This window comes from Protopterus annectens, chromosome 5.part1, assembly GCF_019279795.1.
Source record: "Protopterus annectens isolate FY-2018-M chromosome 5.part1, PAN1.0, whole genome shotgun sequence".
Taxonomy (NCBI): Eukaryota; Metazoa; Chordata; order Ceratodontiformes; family Protopteridae; genus Protopterus; species Protopterus annectens.
In genome coordinates, this window is record NC_056736.1 from 615,496,900 (window position 1) to 615,519,699 (window position 22,800).

At 41.5% G+C, this 22,800-nt stretch overlaps 1 protein-coding gene across 7 annotated transcripts in view; it reads right to left on the reverse strand.

The window, feature by feature from the left end:
• Positions 1 to 22,800, reverse strand: part of FRY (FRY microtubule binding protein) — a 2,210,679-nt gene that overhangs the window by 1,620,123 nt on the left and 567,756 nt on the right. Inside the window, exon 1 of one of the 7 annotated variants that reach the window (XM_044073231.1) lies at positions 20,424 to 20,657. The exons of the other annotated variants lie outside the window; for them this stretch is intronic. Within the exon in view, the coding sequence (XP_043929166.1) occupies positions 20,424 to 20,571 (148 nt within the window). The 5' untranslated portion in view covers positions 20,572 to 20,657. Of the gene's footprint in view, positions 1 to 20,423; positions 20,658 to 22,800 lie in introns of those variants that run through there. 7 annotated transcript variants of the gene reach the window in all.

A 22,800-nucleotide genomic window follows, 5' to 3' on the forward strand; every position in this document is an offset into this window, starting at 1 on the left:
TGAATTTCTAGCACTTCTGCACTTTATAGCATAGGCTAGTATTTAAACATCACGTTTGCATGAGTTTGAGCTCAGTTTACCCGAGCTGCTCGGAGATTGGGGACTTTAGCCAGAGATCTGGAGTGAATCAGAATTAAATCCAAGGCATCTACTGAAATCTGCTGAAAAAAAGTATTTTAAAGCCTACATTGCACTTCGAGAGCAGTGTTCTACTGAATTGCTGCTTTATTTAAACTTTTTTTTTATTGTTGTGACTGTGATTTTTTGCACGTTGAATTTCTAATATTTCTGCATTTTATAGCATAGGCTAGTCAGACTTGCTGAATCTAGACTGTTTGGCATCACTTGAGCACTAATACCAGCCATGTTGCATTAAGAAGGAACCCCTGCACTCTTGTGCCAGAAATGTGCAGCCTAGGACCCATCTGAATTGGGGATTGCTGGAGTAAGGCTCAGTCTTGGGCTGTTTTAAAATCATTTAACTTCACTTGTATTTAAGCCTCGTGTTTACTCATAGCTGCAGATTGTACAACAGGGTTTAGCAAAGCTGTGTAACACTGTGCATAAAAGCAATAGCCTGGAAAGACAATTGTCCGTAGATATCTGCTAGGGAACTATCCTAAGCTCTCCTGCTTCACTGTGGGCAACATAGTTGCACACTGCTGCCCTGAAAGTAACTCAGTTGTGTATTTTGAAGTATCAACAGTTTTTTTACTCCTAGCCCTCCATAGAATAACTGCTTTTAGTTAGTCTTACTGCAAAACATGGTCCATCAAGCCCACTCCCCACTAGTTACTATGGTATATACCTGCCATAATGGGTGCACAGTTTCCCACCATTTCTTCAGTCAGCCTGAGTGACAATGTAGCAATTGCCTCATGTATACTGACAACCAATTACTCCTACAAAAAATACAACATATGAGAGATGTATCTATACTATGAATTTGGAATCAGTTCTCTCACATAACAATAAAATATATATCAGAGTGTTAACACACAAACTTCACCTCTTGCACACAAACTCACAACACATAAACCCACATATGCGGAGGTATTCATTAGAAGCCTACCTAAAGATCAGAGACATCCCAAATGCACACTGAATGCACACACTGCAGACCCAACAGAATCCACTGCACATAATACACACAACAGTGTCTCAGCCAATAAGTTCCTAAGGCAAAACACCTCAAAACCAACTGTCTTGGTTATAGGTGACTCCAAAGTGAGACACACAGATGTCCCCCTCAGCAAGCTGGACAAGGAGAATGTCACTGTCAGCTGCCTTTCAGGTGCCAGGATCCATCAGATCACACACACACTCAAGTCTCTCAACAAGTACCATTAAGACTCTGTCATAGTCCATGTAGGAATGAATGACTTGAGACATACCTCACTGGAATATATGAAGGGAGTCATGACTGAGCTCTCAGATTATGTGTCCCAGGCAGGTATATCCTTAGTCCTAAGCAGCATTCTACCTTCACCCAGGATGATGCCTCAATAAAAACAAAAAAAATGATTGACTTCAACAATTGGCTTAGCTTCTGGTGTTAATCCTGGGGGATCCAGTATCTATCAGCCTGGCAAGATATGGTCAACAGACCACTCTGCTTTGCCAGAGATGGTCTTTACCAGTCACCTCTTGGCTTTCGGTTACTGGCAAAGGTACTTGCTTCCCCCATAGTACTTTTTTATGCAATGTCATGACAACAACATTTCTGACGTAAAAAAAATCCACTAGAGACAGACTCAAGGTTATGTTGCTTAATGCTAGGAGTCTAAATTAGAAACTGAACTCACTGGAAGCAGTCCTTACCTTGGAAGATGCGGATGTCTGTGCAGTCACAGAGACATAGGACAAGGCCATGCAAGGCTACAATGCATTCCACACATTCAGACCTCAAAATGAGTGCGAAAGAACCAAAGGCGGAGATGTATCCATCTTCAATAAAGACAAACCTCAAGACTGATCAAACAGTACGACTCACTAGAGCTACTCAAAGTTCAATTAACTGTAGGTAAACCTCCCTTCCATATCATTGTTAGCTATAAGTCCCCCACTATGAACCACAAGAACAACTTTGCCTACCTGGACCTACTTGAGTCACTCACTATACAGCCAAACGCCTTGGTCATGGGTGATTTCAACTATCCTTCCATCGAATGGGAATTATATACGAGCACAAACATGCTCACCCTAACATCCCTGGACTTAATAATACAAATGCTCTGGAACAGATAGTCTGCACCCCCATAAGGGACTCGAATGTTCCAGACTTAATACTCAAAAACATAGGGGGTCTCTGCACTACCCCCTGCATATTCCCTTCCCTGGTAACGTCTGATCATAAATCTGTCTCGTTCAAAGTAATGATAATACCTGACGTTCCTCAAGAGAAGAAAGGATGAAAAAGTTCTCCAAATCAAACTATAGCCTCCTAAGCAATGGCATAAACAGTTTCAAACCCCTGCTACCACTGTCAACAATGACTGCTATACAGATGTATACACAGATGCCCTGTATAAACACCTATACAAATGTATAGACTCGGCTGTACCTGAATGGATCAAAACAAGGTCCTTACAACCCTGGGGGTCATCAAGAAACTACTTTCTAAGAACAAGAGGAACTAACTCAGCAGAGGAAGGGCACCCTCCACAGCCTGAACATGCAAATTAGATATCTTGTAAAGTCCACTAAATCCAGTTACAGTGCTAAACTAGCATCCCTAGCTAAGGAAAGTCACACGGCATTCTTTAGTTATGTCAGAAATCTAAAAGGGAAGGCCCAGCTTTGTGCCGAACTAGTAGTGGATAGTGCCATTTATACTGACCCAGACGACATTGCCATCCTGCTAGCAAACAGATTTGGAGCAAACTTCACCCCCCTATCCTCATCAGACATACCCCAAAGCATACCTGTCACCAGTCTTCTACTACTATCTCCAAAGAGCAGGTCATAACCGCACTCTCCAAGGTCAAAAACACAGCTTGTATGGGACAGGATAACATCCCAGACTGCCTCCTAAATGGTCTAAAACAGAAACTAGCAGAACCACTTGGCACCCCCTTCAACCACAGTCTAAGTACTGGCTTTGTCCAGGCAGAGTGGAAAACAGAAACTGTAATTCCCTTGCACAAAGAGGGTCCATTAACTGACCCTGGGGGCTATAGACCCATATGCCTTATCAACAAAGACATAGGTGACATTCAACCTCTTGACCTGACCCAGTTTGGCTTTGTTAAAGGTAGATCATGCTTATTAAACCTGGTGGACTTCGAGAATGTCACCAAAGCCCTGGATGAAGGCAAAACAGTACATAGAATCTTGACTTTGCCAAGCCTTTTGACACAATCCCTCACTCAGACATCACTGAGAAGCTCACCCAGCTGAGAAGGCAAAAAATGTGGAAAAAGCATAAAGTACAGTTTTGTACCTACCATAAATATAGATGTTCATCGTGTGACACTGCTGCAGTCATTACACTTGGGTTATCCTGCCGTCAGGCGGTTCCCCAGTCGGTCTGAGTTCCAAAGTCTTGGTCCGGCGTCGGTTGCTGTCGCTTCTTCCCTGACGTCAGTGCAACAAGGGTATATAAGATGCAGCTGACGCCATTTTCTTCAGTCTTTCTTGCCACGCGGTGCCCGAAGCAGAAGCAGTTCGCCAGTGCCGGTCGGCCGACTCCTGAGATTTTCATTCCGAATCCAGAACCGAAGTCTTCTAAAAAGCTAAGTATCCCGTTGGGGAAACTTTTTCTTGCCTCAGACCGATGTCAGTAAAAGTTAATAATTGTATTTCTTGTGGGAAGCAAATACCTCATAAGGATTTCCACTCGTACTGTATCCCATGCCTAGGCCCAGACCACGACGTCACTGGTTGTCGGTTTTGTGCTAGGTTTAACAAGCGCACTATTAAACGTCGGTTTGATTTTGCCCGACATTATTTTGACAGAAAATTTTATTACACCATGCCATCGGAACTACCGATGACTGGAATTCATAAAAAGCGCAAGGACAAGGACAGGCATCCGAGGCCCAAGACTGACGACGAGGCCTCTTCTAGGCCGGTCGATGGTTCTCCGGTTTTCAACGAGGTGCCTAGGCAGCCCCTGATGACCACTTCAATAGAACCACAGACCGCCTCCAACTCCCACGTGGAGCTGGCTGGGCCTTTGGATGCTCTTGGTATTCAGATTACCGAACTTAATCCTACAGAGGGAACTGATAGGGTGTTTTCAGACCTACCCAGTTAACTATTAAACCTTCTGTTAAGTCTAAGCCTCCCTTAAAAGCAAAGAAACAGCAGCAATCTCCAGGGCAGGCTTCCATGCCTAAGAAACAAATGCTAAAAATGGCCGAAGACCTAATCACCCTGATCAGAGGGTCCCAACCCCCTCCAGATAAAAGGCCCAGACAAGATGCAGACTATGAATTTTCAGACCAGGTGTCCATTTCCTCTGACTCATCCTCAGACCTAGGGTATTCCTTACCCCCTTATGAGGATTCTGATGCTGAGGAATCAATTCCATCAGCCTCTCCCCCTGAGGACTACTCCTTTGGGGAGACCTTACATACCATGAGGGAGCATTTCCACTGGGAAGGCCAGGATTACTCAGAATCCAAGAAAAGGCTCAGAGACTTCCTTTTATTGCCTCATCACAGACCCCTTGCTATTCCGCCAGTGTTAGATATTGTGGATGATGTATACACTGAATCCAGCTTAAACCCTGACTCCTTACCACCAGCCCCAGTTAAGCCAAATGGATATTACAGAGTCCCTGACTCTCACAAATTTCTATACAAAAGCCCTGTTGCTGACCCTGAAACTATGTCTCAGGGACCCAAAGGGATTAAGGCCTCGTCAGCTAAAAACCCACTCCCCTCTGACAGAGATTCCAGAGCATTAGACAGATGGGGCAAGAAAATTTATACATCTGCAACTTTAGCCATGAGAGCCTTGAATTGCCAGTTTCACAAGCTAAAATATCAGCAATTTTTAATGTCTCAGTTGAAACAAAAGATGCTTCCAGATTCTGATCCTCCTAATTTGAAAGAAATGCAGGATTTATTGCATGCAGCTGAACAAGTGGGAAAACATACTTTGCAATATGGTTTTGATTCCTTAGAGGCCTCCTGTAGAGCAACAGTTACAGGCTCTGTCATTAGAAGGCATGCTTGGTTAAAAGAACGTACGCTACCAGATCATGTTAAGGCCAAATTACTGGATGCTCCTTTGCAGCGTGATGTGTTGTTTGGAGTTAAGGCAGAGGAGGTATTAAAAAAGATGGAAGATAAGGCAAAATCTATGCAAACGGTCAAAGATTTCTTACAGGTTCAACCTCCTCATTTTAGCAGAAATTGGCCAACAAAAAATTGGTCCTTTCTAGTCACAGACAGACCTCAAAGGGGCAGATATATACGTCCAAGAGGTAGAGGTCAGACACAAGGCCCTTACAGACCTTGACAATAGGGTACTCCAGGCCAGAAAGAAGGGGAAGACAGACCTCAACCTTATAAAAAACAGTCTCAATGACTTCCCACTACAGCTGCCAAACAGTTCTCTCTTGGCAGCCCCCTTAGGAGGAAAACTGTCTCTTTTCTATCACAATTGGCATTGCATCACCAAAGACAAATGGGTTCTCAACATCATATCTCAAGGTTACAGGTTCCACTTCCACACTCTTCCAAGGTTAAAAGGAATGCCAAATCTGCCACCAAATCAATGGGCAGAGGCTCAAAAACAGATTACAGCACTCATGGGCATGAGAGCTATTCAAAAGGTACCACCACAAGAGCAAAGACAAGGATTTTACTCAAGACTGTTTCTGGTTCCCAGAAAGGACAAAGCCTGGAGACCCATTCTGGACCTTTCTTCTCTGAATACTTACCTGGATATTCCAAAATTCAAAATGTTGACACTACAGCAGCTTCTTCCTATGCTGGGCAAGAAAGCTTGGCTCGTGACTTTGGACCTCAAAGAGGCATACCTGCATGTCTCTATCAGACAAAACTGCAGAAGATACCTCAGATTTCTTGCAGGTTCAATGCACTATCAATTCTCTGCACTGCCCTTTGGCTTATCTACTGCACCCAGGGTCTTCACAAAGTGCCTGGCACCAGTAATTGCATTTTGCAGGCAAAAAGGAATTCAAATGTACCCATACCTGGACCTGCAGAGAGCAAGGACATTCTTCTAAAGCATCTGGCATACATAAAAAAGTTATTAAGTTGCCTGGGGTACACAGTAAATGAAAAGAAATCAAAACTAGTGCCCTCACAACAGATAATATTCCTGGGTGCCAGCTTAAACACAACGGCCCAGATGGCTTATCTCACGCCAGACAAGCAAGGACAACTGACTCAGTATTTTCATTTAATGGCAACAAAGACCCAACTCCCTGCAAGAAAAATTCTGCAGGCCTTGGGCTATATGGCATCTTGCATACTAATAATTCCATATGCCAGACTGCATATGAGGAAACTACAATGGTACCTAAAGAGTGTATGGTCTCAACACTGTCAAAATTTGGAAACAGTTATACCACTAATCCCTTGCGGATTACGCCTGGGAAGCACACATGGCAGGAAGATGTATTCAGGGCGAGTGGCCCGCAGACAAAGACATCTCCACATCAATCAGAAAGAGATGCTAGCTGTACAAAATGCAATTATATCTTTCAAAGACCTGCTACATCCAGGACAACTACTACTAAAGACAGACAACACCACAGTTATGTGGTACATAAACAAGCAAGGGGGCACACACTCCTACCCCCTCTGCAGACAAGCCATGAACTTGTGGAACACAGCTTTAAACTACCAAGTTCATCTGCAGGCACAATTCCTGCCAGGAGAGAAAAACACACTGGCAGACGACCTAAGCAGAAACATCATGGATCCTTATGAATGGCAATTGAGTCCACAAATATTCAGAATGATAGCACAAAAATGGAGGAAACCAGACATAGATCTGTTTGCATCCCCAATGAACTGCCAACTACAGAAATTCTGCACAAGGAGCTACCATCCACAAGCATCGAAAGTGGATGCCATCTCATTCAGCTGGAAAAAACTACAAGTATACGCTTTCCCCCCTTTACCTCTCCTTCCAAAGGTACTCATAAAAGCCAGGCAGGAAGAGCCAAAGATGATCCTGATTGCACCAGACTGGCCACGCCAGCACTGGTACCCAATCTTAAAGAACTTAGCACAAGAATCACCCTGGATTTTGCCTCAAATCCCACAGCTGTTGACACAACACAACAATCAGATACTTCACAGCCAGCTAAAGACCTTAAATCTAGCTGCATGGAAAATTCCTTAACTAAGCAAGCAATGCCTCTCTCCAAAGCTGTTATGGATGCCATTCTGGAGGCCAGAAGGCCTAGCACCAGGAAAGCCTACTCAAATAAATGGAAGCGATTCTGTGCCTGGAACCAAGCACACAGCCTCGACCCTCTTGTCCCAAACATTCCTCAGATACTTCAATACTTAACTGAGATGCTGGACAAGGGCCTCTCCTTCTCATCCATCAAGATTCATGCCTCAGCCATTTCTGCTCATTACAACATGGATCCACCAAATTTTTCAAATCCTTTGCTCAAACAGTACCTCAGAGGGGCTAAAAACATGAGACCGCCCCGTAGAGCACCTACACCAACTTGGGACCTCAACTTTGTTTTGGAAAAATTAACTTTACCTCCTTTTGAGCCAGCTAACACAGAAGAATTAAAATACATCTCTTGGAAGACTGCTCTGCTACTGGCAATAACATCAGCAGGAAGAGTTTCAGAATTACAGGCACTAATGGCAGTGGAACCTTTCCTCATCTTCCAACAGGACAGGGTATCCTTAAGAACTAACCCCACGTTTATGCCAAAGGTAGTATCAAGTGTGGCTCTGAACCAAACTATTCACTTGCCAACTTTTTATCCAAAACCACAGAACAAAGGGGAGAGACTATTACATTCCTTGGACATTCACAAACAATTACGCTTCTACTTGGACAAAACCAAAGCTTTCAGAAAATCTGAGCAATTATTGGTAGCATACGCTGCAGGAGCACAGGAAAAGCCATTTCAAATCAGACTATTTCAAAATGGATAGCTCACTGTATACGTTTTTGCTATACCCACCATGGGAAACCTGTACCTAGCAGCATTAGATCTCACTCCACCAGGGCAACGGCCACTTCAACTGCCTACCTCAGAGGAGTACCTACCAAGGATATTTTAGAAGCAGCAATATGGAGTTCTGTACATACCTTCACCAAACATTACCATTTGCCTTTATATTCCAAATCCAGAGCTGGCTTTGCCACTGCTGTGCTGCAGGGCCTTATAGCCACCCCTAATGCCTTATAGATCCATCCCCCCTACCTCAGCTTTGGGATTCCACCCAAGTGTAATGACTGCAGCAGTGTCACATGATGAACATAGTACAGTTTTGTACCTACCATAAATGTAGATGTTTGAGTGTAGACACTGCTGCAGTCCAGGTTACCCTCCCTCCTTCTCCTCTTACTGGCTGGTACGTACCTATGTCTTCTACCCTTACTACCTATGGGAGTATTTGCTGGTAACTCAGGGTCAGGGTCATACCAGCCTCGGCTACATGATCAGAGAGCTCTTCCATGTCTCTTTTCATGTAGTCCAGGGAGGTACGTTTCAGGTCATTCACACCAACATGAAAAATGACAGAGTCATATTTGTACTTCTTCTGGAGTGACCTGAGTGCTTGTGTTATGTGGCGGATTCTGGCTTCCAACAGGCAGCTAACAGTAACCTTCTGCTTGTCCAGCCTAGTGAGTAGGACGTCAGTGTGCCTGACTACAGAGTCACCTATTACTAGTGTGTTAGGTATGTTATTTTGCCTTAAGGGCTGTGATTGTGCGGCACACTGATTTTGTGTTTTATGTGTTGTCTGGTTTGTGACGGGAGGTGTAGGTTGTTTGGGTGTCTGCTTTGGAGGTATCTGATGCTTTAGCATGTTTTTATTTAGAGCCTCCAACTATGATTTTTTGTATTTGTGTGTATTTTTTGCCAGTGCTGTCTTGGTAGGTTTGTGTGCGGCTGGAGGTGTGGTGCAAGTGTTAACCTTCTCCTCTTGACTGTCTCTTCCAGTCTTGGGTGGAGACAGCTTAGCTTCCAGTTTGGCTGTATAATTGCATCTCTCGCATATGTTAGTGTTTTGTGGTAGGAGGAGAGGGTTGTCTATGTACATGAGGCAGTTGTAACATTGCCTCAGGATACCCAGATTCACCAGCTGGACTGGAGAGCACACCTGAAATTGCCCTTTGGTCATGCCTGAATAGTAGGGTGAGCTGCTTAGTCGCTTAGTTGGTGAGGGGTGAATAAAGAGCCTTGCCTTACTGGGCAGTCAGTGTCAGGGTATATTAGTGCTTGCTATTAGATCTGAGCAAGTGCTGGGCTGTAGGATGCTTTTTGGGTGCTTAGGTTGGGAGTTAGACTAATTTCAAGGGAAAAACTGAAGTGGAGCCGGGAATAATTTAACCATAGCTAACCAACGCTGCCCGGTGCACAAAACCATGCAAACACAGTTTTTATAGTAGGGAAATGAAAGAGATAGAAATTAGCCCAAAATGGCCAATAAACTACTACCTTCTGGGTTGGAACCACTCCTCCAGGGACAGATAGGTTGCTCAAAGCTCCCCTCTCTCACAGGTGACCAGAGAAACTTCATAGGTTCATAATTTCATAGGTAGGTACTAGGCTATCGGCCCAAGGGCCTACGTAAGCCTAGCCAGAAAGGTTCCATAGCTTATGCCACCCAAGAAAGTTATTTTCCTGTGCCACTGTCCAACAGAGACACAGAAGTGATCCCCGGGGTGTATTTCCTATTTCCCATCCACTCATCAAGATTTTTGCTAATGAAGAACTTTGCTTGACATAGATGAGTAGCTTGTTCCAGAGTATAGGAAGTCTCTGGGACAGGAATCTATCCCTCCAGCGTGTCCTGTTTATTGTGGTGACAAGGTTTAGGTCCCTAGAGCATCTTGCTCGGAGGGATTTGGATTTCTTTAGGTGTAGCATGTCCAACAGCTCTGGGTTTGACATAGCTTTATATGTTAGGCAGAGATCACCTCAGACTAGGTGATATGCTACAGAGTAAAGCTGGAGTTTTTTGAGGCGGTCAGTGTAGGGCATTTGTTTGAGTCCAGTAATCCTCTTTGTGAGGTACTTCTGTGGCCTTTCCAGCTGCTGCAGATGTCTTGTGAGGTACATACCAAAAGGGGCGTTGTACTCTATAATGGGTCTAATGAGTGATGAGTAGAGGGTAACGATGACCTCTTTTTTCCTGGACGAGAACCCTTTTATGATGAGGTGTCCCACGTAGAAGGACTTCCTGACTACTGTGGCGATGTGACTATCAAAGGAGAGACTACTGTCCACCTGGGTCCCAAGGTCTCTTATCACACATTCGGTGTTAAGTAGATTGCTGCCTATGTGGTATTTCATGGGTACAGAGTTTTTACCAAAGGGGATGACACTGCACTTTTTGGCATTGAGCTTGAGATCATGGCTCTGACACCAGGCATATATCTCAGTGAGGCCCATCTGTAGGATGTCCACATCATTTGGGGACTTGACTATGGTTCCTAGTTTGCAGTCATCTGCGAACTTCGTTAGCCAGAGGCCTTCTGTGTTAGCCTGTACTTCAGAGAAGTAGATATCAAAGAGGAGAGGTCACAGGATGGAACCCTGTGGTACTCCACATGTCATTGCTTTGAAGTCAGATTTGGAGTCTGCAACTTTTACAGTGTGGGTTCTGTCAGTGAGCCAGTTGGCAACCCATCTTGTAACGTAGGGATTTATACCTAGTTTAGTGAGTTTAGCTATAATTCCAGAATGGGGGATGGTGTTGAAAGCCTTGGCTAGGTCAAGATAGGCTGTGTGAACCACCTTACCCACATCCATGGCTTTGGTGACTGCCTCAAAGAAGTCAGTCAGGTTCAGGAGGCATGATCTGCCTTTCACAAACCTGAACTGGGTGGGATCCAGAGTTTGGAGGTTACCAATGTCTTTGTTTATGAGTTCCATGATGATACATTCCATGGCCTTGCAGACCAGGCTCGTCAGGCTAATAGGTTGATAGTTCCCGGGATCAGTGGTGGCTCCCCCTTTGTGGAGTGGGATAACTGTTGCTGTGCACCATTCAGTGGGCACAAAGCCTGATGTGAGGCTATTATTGAACATGGTGCTTAAGTGGGGAGCCAGTTTATTCTGAAGTTCATGTAAAATGCAGCCTAGGATGTTGTCCTGTCCTTCCATGGATGCTGTGTTTTTGGCTTTAGAGAGTGCAGCTTTTACCTGCGTAGTTGTGATTACAGGGACTTTGCATTCTTCCTGTATAGATATGGGCCCTTTAGGGGGGTGAGAGGGGGGTAAAGTTAGCACTGAACCTATCTGCCAGGATGTTGGCAATATCAGTTGGTTCTGTAATTTTCATGCCTTTGTGCTGTAACTCAGAGCAGATCTGGGTGTTGCCATCTAGATTCTTGACATAGCTTTAGAGTGCTTTGTGGTTGTCCTTGGATTTAGTGGTGATTTTGTTTTCATAGCTAGATTTGAAGGATCTTATAAAGGATCTCAGCTTCTTACTGAGGCTGACCAGGGAGCTCCTCCACTCATGGGATTTTACTCTCTTTTGCAACAGTTTCTTCCTTCTGTTGTACAGTTTGTTTATGGCAGGGGACCACCAGATTGGCTTCCTTTTTTGGAGGATAGCGTCTTTGTTCTGTTTGGGATAGCATGATCCATGTACTTGTGTAAGTGCTTATAGAGTGCATTTGTGTAGGATTCAGCAGTTGTAACTGTATTGTTCATCTACATGGGTGCCATGAAGTTCACCACTTCTGTCTTAAGAAGCATGAAGTTGGCTTTGGAGAAATTATTTTACTGTGGTTTCCTTAATGGGGGGTGGGATGTTGATATCAAGGGTGATAAGCTTATGGTCGGATCGGACCAATGAGGATTTGACTTCAGGTGTGGAACACCGGTCAGTCATGTTGGTAATGACTAGATCTAGGATATTGTAACCCCTGGTGGGGGTGTGGATAAGTTGATCTAGGGCACTGGAGTTTATGAATTCCAGAAAGCGTTGAGCTAAGGAGTTGGTACATGAGTAATTTTCCCAGTTAATGGTGGGGTAGTTGGAAGTCGCCCATTATTAGGGTGTTTGGTTGAACCCTAATATTTTCCAGTACACAAGAAAAGAAGAGTGGGAATTCTGGGGCATAGTGGGGGATCTGTAGCAAGCTATAATTTAGATTGCAGTTTTGGCCAGAGTTAGTTGCAATTGGATAACCTCGGATGCATTATGCTGAGCAACTAGCCTGGAGGTGTGGATATCCTTAATGTATATGGACACACCTCTGCCTTTGGTGTTTCGGTCAGGTTACATGGCCAAAAAGTGTGGTATGAGTTATAGCCTGATAGTGCGGGGGTGCTCTCTGGAGCCTTGAACCAGGTCTCAGTCACTGCACAGATATCGATGTTCTCCATTTTAAGGAGTGCCTCGAGTGAGTGCATTTTGAGATTTAGACTTCTAGCACTGAGTAGCATTACCCTCAGTTTTTGCTTGCCTGTTCCTGTTATGGTGGTGAATTTGTTATTTGAACCCTGCCTAAAAAAGGCACTATAGGCGCAGCAAGAGCCTTAGCCAGTATCCGGAATCACAGGGGCGACAGGTGCAGGCCATCTGTGGCAAAGCATCGTGGTCTGTCGAACATGTCATCCCAAGCAGACAGATACTGGATCCCCTTAGAATGACACCAGAAGCTTAGCCAATTGTTGAAGTCAATCATTTTGTCCTTGTAGTGTGGTATCATTCTGGGCAATGGCAGAATGCTACTCAGAGCTAGGGTCATACCTGCCTGGGCTACAAGATCGGCGAGTTCTTCCATGTCTCTTTTCATGTAATCCAGGGAGGTACATCTCAAGTCATTCACACCAACATGGACAATGATAGAGTCATATTTGTACTTGTTGTGGAGTGACCTGAGTGCATGGGTTATGTGGTGGATCCTGGCAACCTTCTCCTTGTTTAGCCTGGTGAGTGGGACATCAGTTTGCCTGACTATAGAGTCACCTATGACTAGTGTGTTGGGTACGTTGTTTTGCCTTATTGGCTGTGGTTGAGTGGCACACTGAGTCTGTGGGCCATGTGTCATTTGGGTTGTGTTGGGGGATGGAGGTTGCTTGCGTTTCTGCTTTGGAGGTTTCTGTTGCTTAGACAGATTATTATTGAGAGCCTCCGCGAATGTTTTTGTATTACTGTGTGTGGATTTTGGTGGTGTAGATTTAGTGAGACTATGTGATGAGTGTGGTGTGGTGCAAATGTTTACCTTCTCCTCATGACTGTCAACTTCAGTCTTGGTTGGAGTGAGCTTTACTTCCAGTTTGGCTAGATAAGTGCATCTCTCACAGGTTGTAGTGTTGGGTGGTAGGAGGAGAGGGTTGTCTGTGTATATGAGGCAATTTCTACATTGCCTCAAGATGCCTAGATTCATCTGATAGACAGGAGAGAACACTGGGAGCTGACCCTTGGACATTCCTGAATAAAAAACTATTTTCCTCTAGATAATAGATAGATATCCATGTAAGGTGTGGGCAACTCAGAAACTAGTATCACAGCCCTGAATTCAGCACTAGCCTGAAAACTGGACTATACTAGCTTAGAAAAGCAGGAAACAAGGTTTTCTTTTTTTGTTTTTTTGAAAAGATAAGGCAAAAACAGTAAAAAATACACTTAAAACAGCTTTAAACGACTACAAACGATCAGAAAAGGCTATCACACTTTAGTGTGCAGCCTACAACAGTTAAACAAATTATTTAAACAAAAACAACTTTTTAAAAGTACAGGCAGTCAAATAAGTGCAATATGTGAAACAAACAAGCTTTTAAATCACAATAAATGCTGGAAAAATCTGTGTTTAGGCGGAAAACAGTTAAGTACAGCAAAAAAGTGCAGAAAACTGATACTTAATTACTCCAAAGTCTCTCTTCTAGTCTAGAAGGTTTGTATCAGTTTAAGGCTTTCTAGTGCTACCCAGTAGGTTAGTTACAGGAAAGATGGGAAACAAGCACAGATGTGGTCTTTTAAACCAGAAAGTTGAAAGAGATGGACAAATGGTCAATAAACCACAATTTCTGGGCCAGGAATCTCTCCTCTCATGGTAGACAGGCTACCTAGTGCTTACCACTCCCACTGATAAGTTAAAAGGCTTTCCTCCAACATAGAAAGGCTTGCAGGGCTCAGAAGCTTACCAACAGTCCTGGATACGGCAACTCTGTATCTGGACTAGGCTAGTTACAGGAAAGGTGGGAAACAAGCGCAAGTGCGGCTTTTAAACCAGAACATTGAAAGAGATGGAAAAAAACTGCCCAAACGGCCAATAGCCACAATTTCTGGGCCAGGAACCACTCCTCTTTTGGTAGATAGGCTACCTAATGTTTACCACTCCCACTGATAAGCTAGAAGGCTTCCCTCCAACACAGAAAGGCTTGGGGGACTCAGAAGCTTACAAAGAGTCCTGGATACAGCAAATCTGTATCTGGGCTAGACTAGTTACAGGAAAGGCTGGGAACAAGGCTCAAAACAGGGACAGGTTTTAAATATTGTTCTTATTAACTTAGAAAGTTGATAAGATGAAATATTTTGCATTAGCAAGCCTTTTCTGAAGGATATGAAGTTTGAAACTGAAATCTCTGTCATCCATACCTCTCAACGGTATATACTTTTGCAGACTGTCCAGATTTTGCCTCATATTTTTCACCTATTTTTAGAAAATTGTGGTTTTCTGGCAAATTATTGGCAAATCATTAAAGATTGAACACAGAATATAATGGCAGACATCTGAGTTGCAGACTTCATACCCTTCTGAAAATTCATGCTAAAGCAAAATCTGTTATTTTATCAACTTTCTAAGTTCATAAGAGCAATATTTAAAAATTGCCCCTAGTTTTGGGCCTTTGTCCCCCCATTACTGATGGCTTTGCCCAGGTTTCTTGTTTTAAGAGTTCAAGAGGTATGTTGTCATTATTTAGTGACTTCCATCTTTAATGATTTGCCAGAAAACTACAAATTTTATGAGGGACAGAGCAAAAAAAAAAATATCAGGCAAAAATTTGGATATATTGCAAAAATATGGACAGTTGAAAGGTATGCCACTGTGTAGCAGTATCCAGTCTAAATCAGCAGACAACATTTCTCCTGCATTTCCCTGTGGGTCTTCCCTCTGCATTGTGCACTATGTCTCTGAGTCCTACCCTTTATCTATAACTCAAAGTATAGCTCTTTATAAACAAATCATTTTTAACTTCAAAACTTCACCAGATATATGACATAGCTTTCAATTTTCTTCTGAATGATGCAGAAATAATTCACACTTGTAAGAATAATTCCTTTATAGTATTTTCACATGTACTCTGTGCAGATTTACTGAATTATATACAATAGCTTGTGCATATTCTACCTAACACCGTCCAGAAGGGTATTTAGGATAACAGCGTGAGAACATTAAGCAAATATGAGATATTTTCTTTGGCTTTACTTAGTCTGTATTTCATGGAAGCAGCATTTTAAAACGTTTTTATCCCATGTTTCCTGTATTTTTTAAACTGCCTTCTTTGATCAATAACAATGAAACCCTGCAGACACTTCACAGAATTCAGTCTTTCGTTCACTAGCCAAAACATTTTCGGCAGGTTATGAACCTGTCTCTGCCAATATCCATGTGGTGTGATCATAAAACATCTACTGTGTCGTCCTGTATTCTTTTCACACTAGAAAGTCAACTTGTTGACCTGGGTGCAACTTGGCATACTCCTAGTCTCTGTTTTGTCCCATTTCTAAAGGCACTCAGAGCTTGTCTAGTCTTCAAGAAAAGTAATAACTGCTTGGTTTTGTTTCTGCTTCCAAAATATTTACCCTTCTCCCTACTGGAACTGACTATACCAGCTTGTCCTTCACTTGTCACTTTCTGGTGCTCAACACCTGTTGTACCCTATTTAGAATTCTGCAACCCCTTTAACCAAATCCGATTTAACTATTCTTCTACAACCAGCATGCTCTGGGCTTAAATCAATGTTTAGTTTGCAAAGTGTGAATATCCTTGGATTAGATCCACAAGATAACTAAACTCTGATAACTACCTCTGGACCAACACAGACGCATCCAGTATATGTGTTGTGATTACAAACACTGCCTATCGGTTGGTTTCTGCTACTACAATGCTTCTTCATTGCTGTGCAAAAACATATTCCATGAATGAATAGCATCTACAAATCAGCTTTGCTCCAACTTCTTCAAAGTAACAAAAATAGAGAGAAAACAAAATAAATTATATTATCGAATACGTTGAAGTGTTGAAAAGCACTTTCATGGCTTTGTCAGTGATTAATGCTTCAAATAAAATATGCTTTCATTCTGAGTCAAGAATGCATCTGGTGTATTATTTCAAATTCCTAAGAAATAAATGACATTTCAGTTAGAACCTTAGATTTTTATCCAGTGGTCTAATAATATGGGTCATTCTGTATAGCAGCCACAATATAAACAAACCTTTAATAATACGGGTCAAGATGGTGAAAATAAACTAAGAACATGAAAAAATTGTGAGAATTATTGTCATGCTGTATCAATATTACCAAAGGCAATAAGTAAATAAATGCCCACAAACACAGACCCCCCCCCTGTTTTGGGTATCTGACCACTGAAAAAGTAATAGAACTTATCTTTCAAAATCCACACATACACTACTGTTGACAGAATGCACACTATTTCATGTTTAATTTCTTACCTTTACAGCAATAATGGCATTCAGAGTACAGAATGGATAGCAATGGGAGGACACTGAGATGGAGACCAGCTGCATTTCTGCAAGGATTAGTTAGGCAACTGAACACGTGCTGGACACGTGGAGCAATCAAGATTTTTGCACGCAAACAAAAGCTCATCCTCAGGCAACATAATTGTGCAATGAGAGAGTTTTATTTCTGTGCACAGCAGGCTTTGAAATGATTATAATTTTTTATCGGGTGAATGGGCATGACTCTTCTGCAACGGGAGGTATTGAGGCCTTTGCCTCTTTCAGAAGATGGAATCTCAAAAGAATTGTTTTGTACTATATTCACAACAAATTTCATGTCTGTTAAAAGGCTCTTTATGCCTAAATGCCTTTTTTGGAACTCATTTTGGTGATGCACCTCTGTGGGCAGAAAAGAACCATGGGACCCTTTAACAAGAAAACAAACAAGCAGCTTTTGTGGACAAGGCAAATGCAACCACAATTCTAGCATGCCAGATGTTTGCATGGTTAGTTTTACTGCATGAATGTGGGACCCTTGTGACATTTAGAAGTGTCTAAAAACATGGATATTCTAAATCAGGTCTGCAAATGGGAGATACCTCAAAAAAACAGGTACATCATGTGCAGGAATAAATCAAGCCTGAAAATAGGAACATTGCTCCAAAATAGGGATTGTACAGGGGTCTGGTGAGTAGCGGTAGTTATTCAATGGTTTCTGTTTAATTGTTGGACTATTCTGTCTGTTATACTTCAGAAATAAGAGAATTACTGGCCCGTGGTGAAATGCAAACACTCTTATGTCTCACTACCATACTAAATACAATATGGTCCAAGGTCACATATCCTGGGGGAAAGCTGCAGATTTTAACAAAATAGTCTGACTAAATTAGAATTTCTGAAACAATAGGTAATAACAAAGAGAAAGCCATTCAATGGCAATGCACCTGTTAGTGGCAAATATGTTTTTCTCCATGGTTTACCCTGTGTAATCTATCTAGTTAGAACACTTACAAGATGGAAATTTTAGAGTTATTGCCAAAGGTATAATTTGAGGACAAACAAGTGACTTTTGCTGCAGTATTGAACTGGCTTTTAATTTTCCTGTTGTATGTCTTATCTCAGAGGTACTCGATCAACTTAGAAAACGTAAATTTGATTTTTTTTTTTACACTGGACAACACAGTCACGAAGAGGTAGGCTGTCTGCATATAATACATTACTAGGCTTCTAACAAGTTATCTAGGGAAAAAACAATTTTCCACGAATACACCAGTCATTCTATTTAAGAAACATATGCTTAAATATGACATCTGACCATACCGCTCAACCTCAGACCATTCAAATAACAGCACTGGCCTTTAAAGATCATAGCAGGTGGTCAAGGAGAACAACACTTATTTTATACAATAGAAGGTTGTAATACTCCAGACCTTATATAGTTCATGGTATGGAGTCTTTGTATATGCTTAGTTTATTTATTTAATAAGGCATGTACTCATTAACAGATCTGACTTTATGAGGAACACCAGTGACTCTAAGGGGGAGCAAGACTAGATGTGATGGCCAAAATCATAGTTGTTGTTGTTGTGTCTTTTGGCTTTTTCCTGGTTAGGGGTCACGGAACTCCGGTCCGCTAATGATTGGCAGTAGATTTATTTACTTGCCGAGTTGCTGGCCCTGACGCACAACCTTCAACGAAGGTACGCCCATTCATGCATGTCTCCACACAGAAGACGCTCTAGCTGAGAATCGAATAGGACAACGTCTTACTGTGAGGCGACAATGCTACCGCAGCACCACCACCGCAGTTGATGGCCAAAATCATAGTGCTTTCCGTAAATCACAGCAGTTGATGGGTGGCATTTCACAACAGGATTGAGTTTGCATTGTAAGATGGAAGCTTCAAGTTCATATTTCTCTAGTGCTGCAAAAGCCATTCTTTGACTGGTTTGCCCTTCTGAATGCCTTTTTATGATGAATTTCCTTTGACAATCAAATTCATTCTAACATAGTATTACATACTTTTTCATTTTCGGGTGATTTTCCCACTTATCAGATTAAAGCACTATAATATACTTATTATCACTTCAGACATCTGTGTGGTAGTATTAAATCATATTCTGTAATTAATATAAATAAAATTTCAGCTTCCGCACTGATACTGCAACACACAAACAGACTGAAAGATAGACATAGTTAAGAATAAATACAGTATTACTAAAAGTATTATTTATTATTAAATTAATTTAAGTGTTTATTCTACTAAGCATTTTAAAGACAGGTGCTACTAGATACCTGAGAAACGCATCAAAACAAAATGCAGTCTAGATACAGTCATACAGGAAGATGCATGAAAGAAGAGGGAAAAGTTAAAAAGAACTAAATGAGTGAATAAACCCCAAAAAGTGTTTAAATAAAAGGAATTAAAAGTATAGAACTTGTGTGATCTAAAAGTGGCCTTAGTATTTCATGCTCAGATCTTTTATGGAAACTTATTCCAAAGGATAGGAGCAACAGATTTAATTGCTTTCATGCTATGTATCTCATCTCCTTATAATGAGTTCCTTTGCACAGTCATCAAAGTAAACATCAGAGCAAACAATGTAGTTTGGAAGCCAGTATATCTTATGATATACAAGGCACTCGTATTACCTTCTTCACAATTACAAGAGATAAGAAGCTCTTTGAAACAGAGAGAGTTATTTTTTTTTTTTCACTGAAGTGAAATTATTTATTGTACAGTCCCACTTATTTATAGCAAACAGCAGAACCGAGCTAAATTGTGATGATTTTCACCATGTATGGACTGTCAAACATTTTGGTGATTTTCAAGGTCAGATCTTTCCACTAGCTCTAATTTTCAAATACAAAAACAAACAAAAAAACCATGTTCTGGAGCAACATTCTCTACACTGCAGCAAATCCTGAATTGGCAATTAAAAGTCACAATCTGTTTTTATGTCCTTATAAGTTAAAAAAAATCATCACTTTCAAAGTAATAAGAAGTATTTGCCTGAAATGGAGTTAATTAGATAAAAATAAGAATTCTGCAAACCGTGGGACTTATGTACAGTTGCTAAGTTACAGGACACAAGCCAACCTCGGATATCACTACACAAACATACTGCTTAAATGACACGTACCACTACCTAGTGACTTCTGTCTGCCAACGTACCTTAATTTTGTGCTTGTAAACAAAGTGAGATACTGGTGTATCTTCTCATTTCAGATAAATATATACACTAAACAAATCAACAGTAACTCATAATTTCAGTCATGCTAATATTCTTTCTTGGGTCTTTCCTTGAACACGCTACACATTTTTTCCCTTAAGAACACTGGTATGCAGACACTCTGGTATGCCGAAAAGATAACAAGAAATTAACTTACTTTTAGATCTAATGTCAACATTAGGTCAGTACAGTAACACTGCTATCACTATTGTAAGCACCCATCCGTGTGTATCACAGGCTGAAACCTGGTACCCGTACAGATTTAAACAGTTAAAACAATTTTATAGAGCAGGACCAGCATTACAGGACTTTTTACTGATGACTTGAGACACAGTTTTGCTTCACATTACCTACCAAGCCCCTTTATGAAGCTGATCACACTGGCCGTCCTCCAACAAGCAGCAGTAATATCCATGTGTGTGCAGATGTTTGATTCCCACAGGCTGCTGTTTCTAAACTTTGGAGACCCCTGGGATTGACACTGACTCCATTGCTTTGGCATTCATTTTTCACAGTCCCAACTAAAAACAGGCCATAGTAAACTGCTACATAACAATATGTAACGGCAGCCTCAGACCAGCAATGTATGACTGAGCAAGTGTCGTGCAGCTGAAGGTATGAAGGGGGTGTATGTGTGTAATTTTTAGCCAAGGCACATAACGATGAACTACAGAATGCAGTGTAGCTGAGTGTCTATATTTATCCACAAGTACATACTATACTGACACATTGGTGCAACTACTCCAAAGTATTCCAAGCATTGGAGGCCGGCCACCACAGTGGTATGAAAAGAAATAAGGGCTGCACCAGCCCATGCAGCAGATTGTGGAATGACAGATAAGTACATATCAAAGTGATGTGGATAAATGAATGCAGAATTGTGTTTATATCTTTAGTTCTTCTGAGATTTGAAGCAAAGAGCTTGTTTCTGTCTGCCAATAATTTAAGTTCAGAATTCATCAGTCAAAAATGTACATATCTACAGCAACAACAATTCATGGTATCCCTTTCTGACTAAATGCTCATTAATTAATTACTTAATTAATTCACACAAAGTACAGATTTCAACATGTCTGCTGGAGAAACAGTTAAGATAAATAACTTGTCCGACTGTGGCACTTATAATGGGATTCTTACATCAAAAGAATTCCAGACAAAACTTCTGTCAACGATTTAGTAATTCTGTCTTAGAAAACAGAATGAAATGGCATAATAACATGGATAATTATTACTTAGATATGGTTGGATTGGATGTCAGCAATAGATACATACCAATGATTCGAGTCAGGGAATTTGTTCTAGCTGTGTTAATCGTGTATCTGATAAAAAGTGAAAGCCACACTGATAAAGAAAAGGAGATACTTAAAACTGCAATGTGCTTTTCAGTTTTGCATAGAAAAACACAGATCAAGGTCGCTTTTCTAAGGACAATCTCTTTTATTAGGCCACTGATAATATTTGCAAGACTGAATTTGAGATCAGGAATGTTCTGTAGTATGTATTTTTTATATAACTGGCTTATCTTATGCTAGTCAATCAAATGCTGAATCACGGTGAAATCTCTGGCCCATCAGGTAACACCCTTCCCTTTGAAGGTGGGAAGTTCAGAAGTCTATGGGCTGTATTCCCACACCAGGTGCTTGGTTTCATATGTCAATATTGACAGTACAGAGTAGCATGGAAGGGGGGGGGGCAGAATTCCTGAAGTGCCATTCTATGGATCAGATGTTAAACAGAGGATGCTTCTACCTGAATTAGCAGTAGTTCTGGTGGATGTTTACAGATCCCATGACACTTCAACAGGATAAATGGAATTTCACCTCATGTCTTAGCCATGTAGGCTGCATAAATACCATTTTAGCTAGACCCAGTAGACCAACACAGACAAGCACAGTAAACAAAAAAAGTAAATCAAAAGCAACAGTACTCATCAGTAGTAGGTTCTAAGACAACTACATGCAGCATTTTAAATACAATAAATTTGATGAAAGTCAGGAGAAATACATTCTAAGAAGTTGTAAAGAATACATATGGCTTCTGATGAAGACAGTACCTACAGACTTTTGTGATAAGCATCACTAGGTGTCTTACTATCAAGATTCAAACAGGATAAATGACCAGATAAATATTTACGAATCAGAAAATGTGCATTCCATTACAAAGCTAGTGGCCCTGTTGAATGATGTACAAAACACCAAATATTAAATTGCTCCGGTGGCATAGGTTTATGATTAGGCTAAATTTGTCAGAGGTCAGCCAAGGAGGGAGGGAATATGCTCTTCATATATGGAGAATGTGGGAGATGCATCATGCCACATAAAAGAGCTAGGAACACTGGTAGTATAAGAGTGGCATCCATACCTCCCAACCTCTTAGATCAAGAAATCTGGACAAAGGCCCAAAAGAGGGGCACTTTACACTATACTATGTTCATAGCTCTCAACTGTACAGAGTTTCACAGAATGTCCAGATTTTTGCCTCATATTTTGGTCTGTTTCTCATAAAATTGTCGTTTTCTAGCAAATCATTAGCAAGTCATGGAGGGTTGAAGTCAGAAAATAACAGACATTTGAGTTTCAGATTTCATACCCTTCATAAAATTCATGTTATTCTATCAACTTTCTAAGTCTCTAAGAGCAATATTTAAAAAGTGTCCCTATTTTGGGGCCTTTGTTCCCCCATTATTTGTGGCTTTGTTCAGATTTCTTGCTCAAGAGTTTGAGAGGTATGA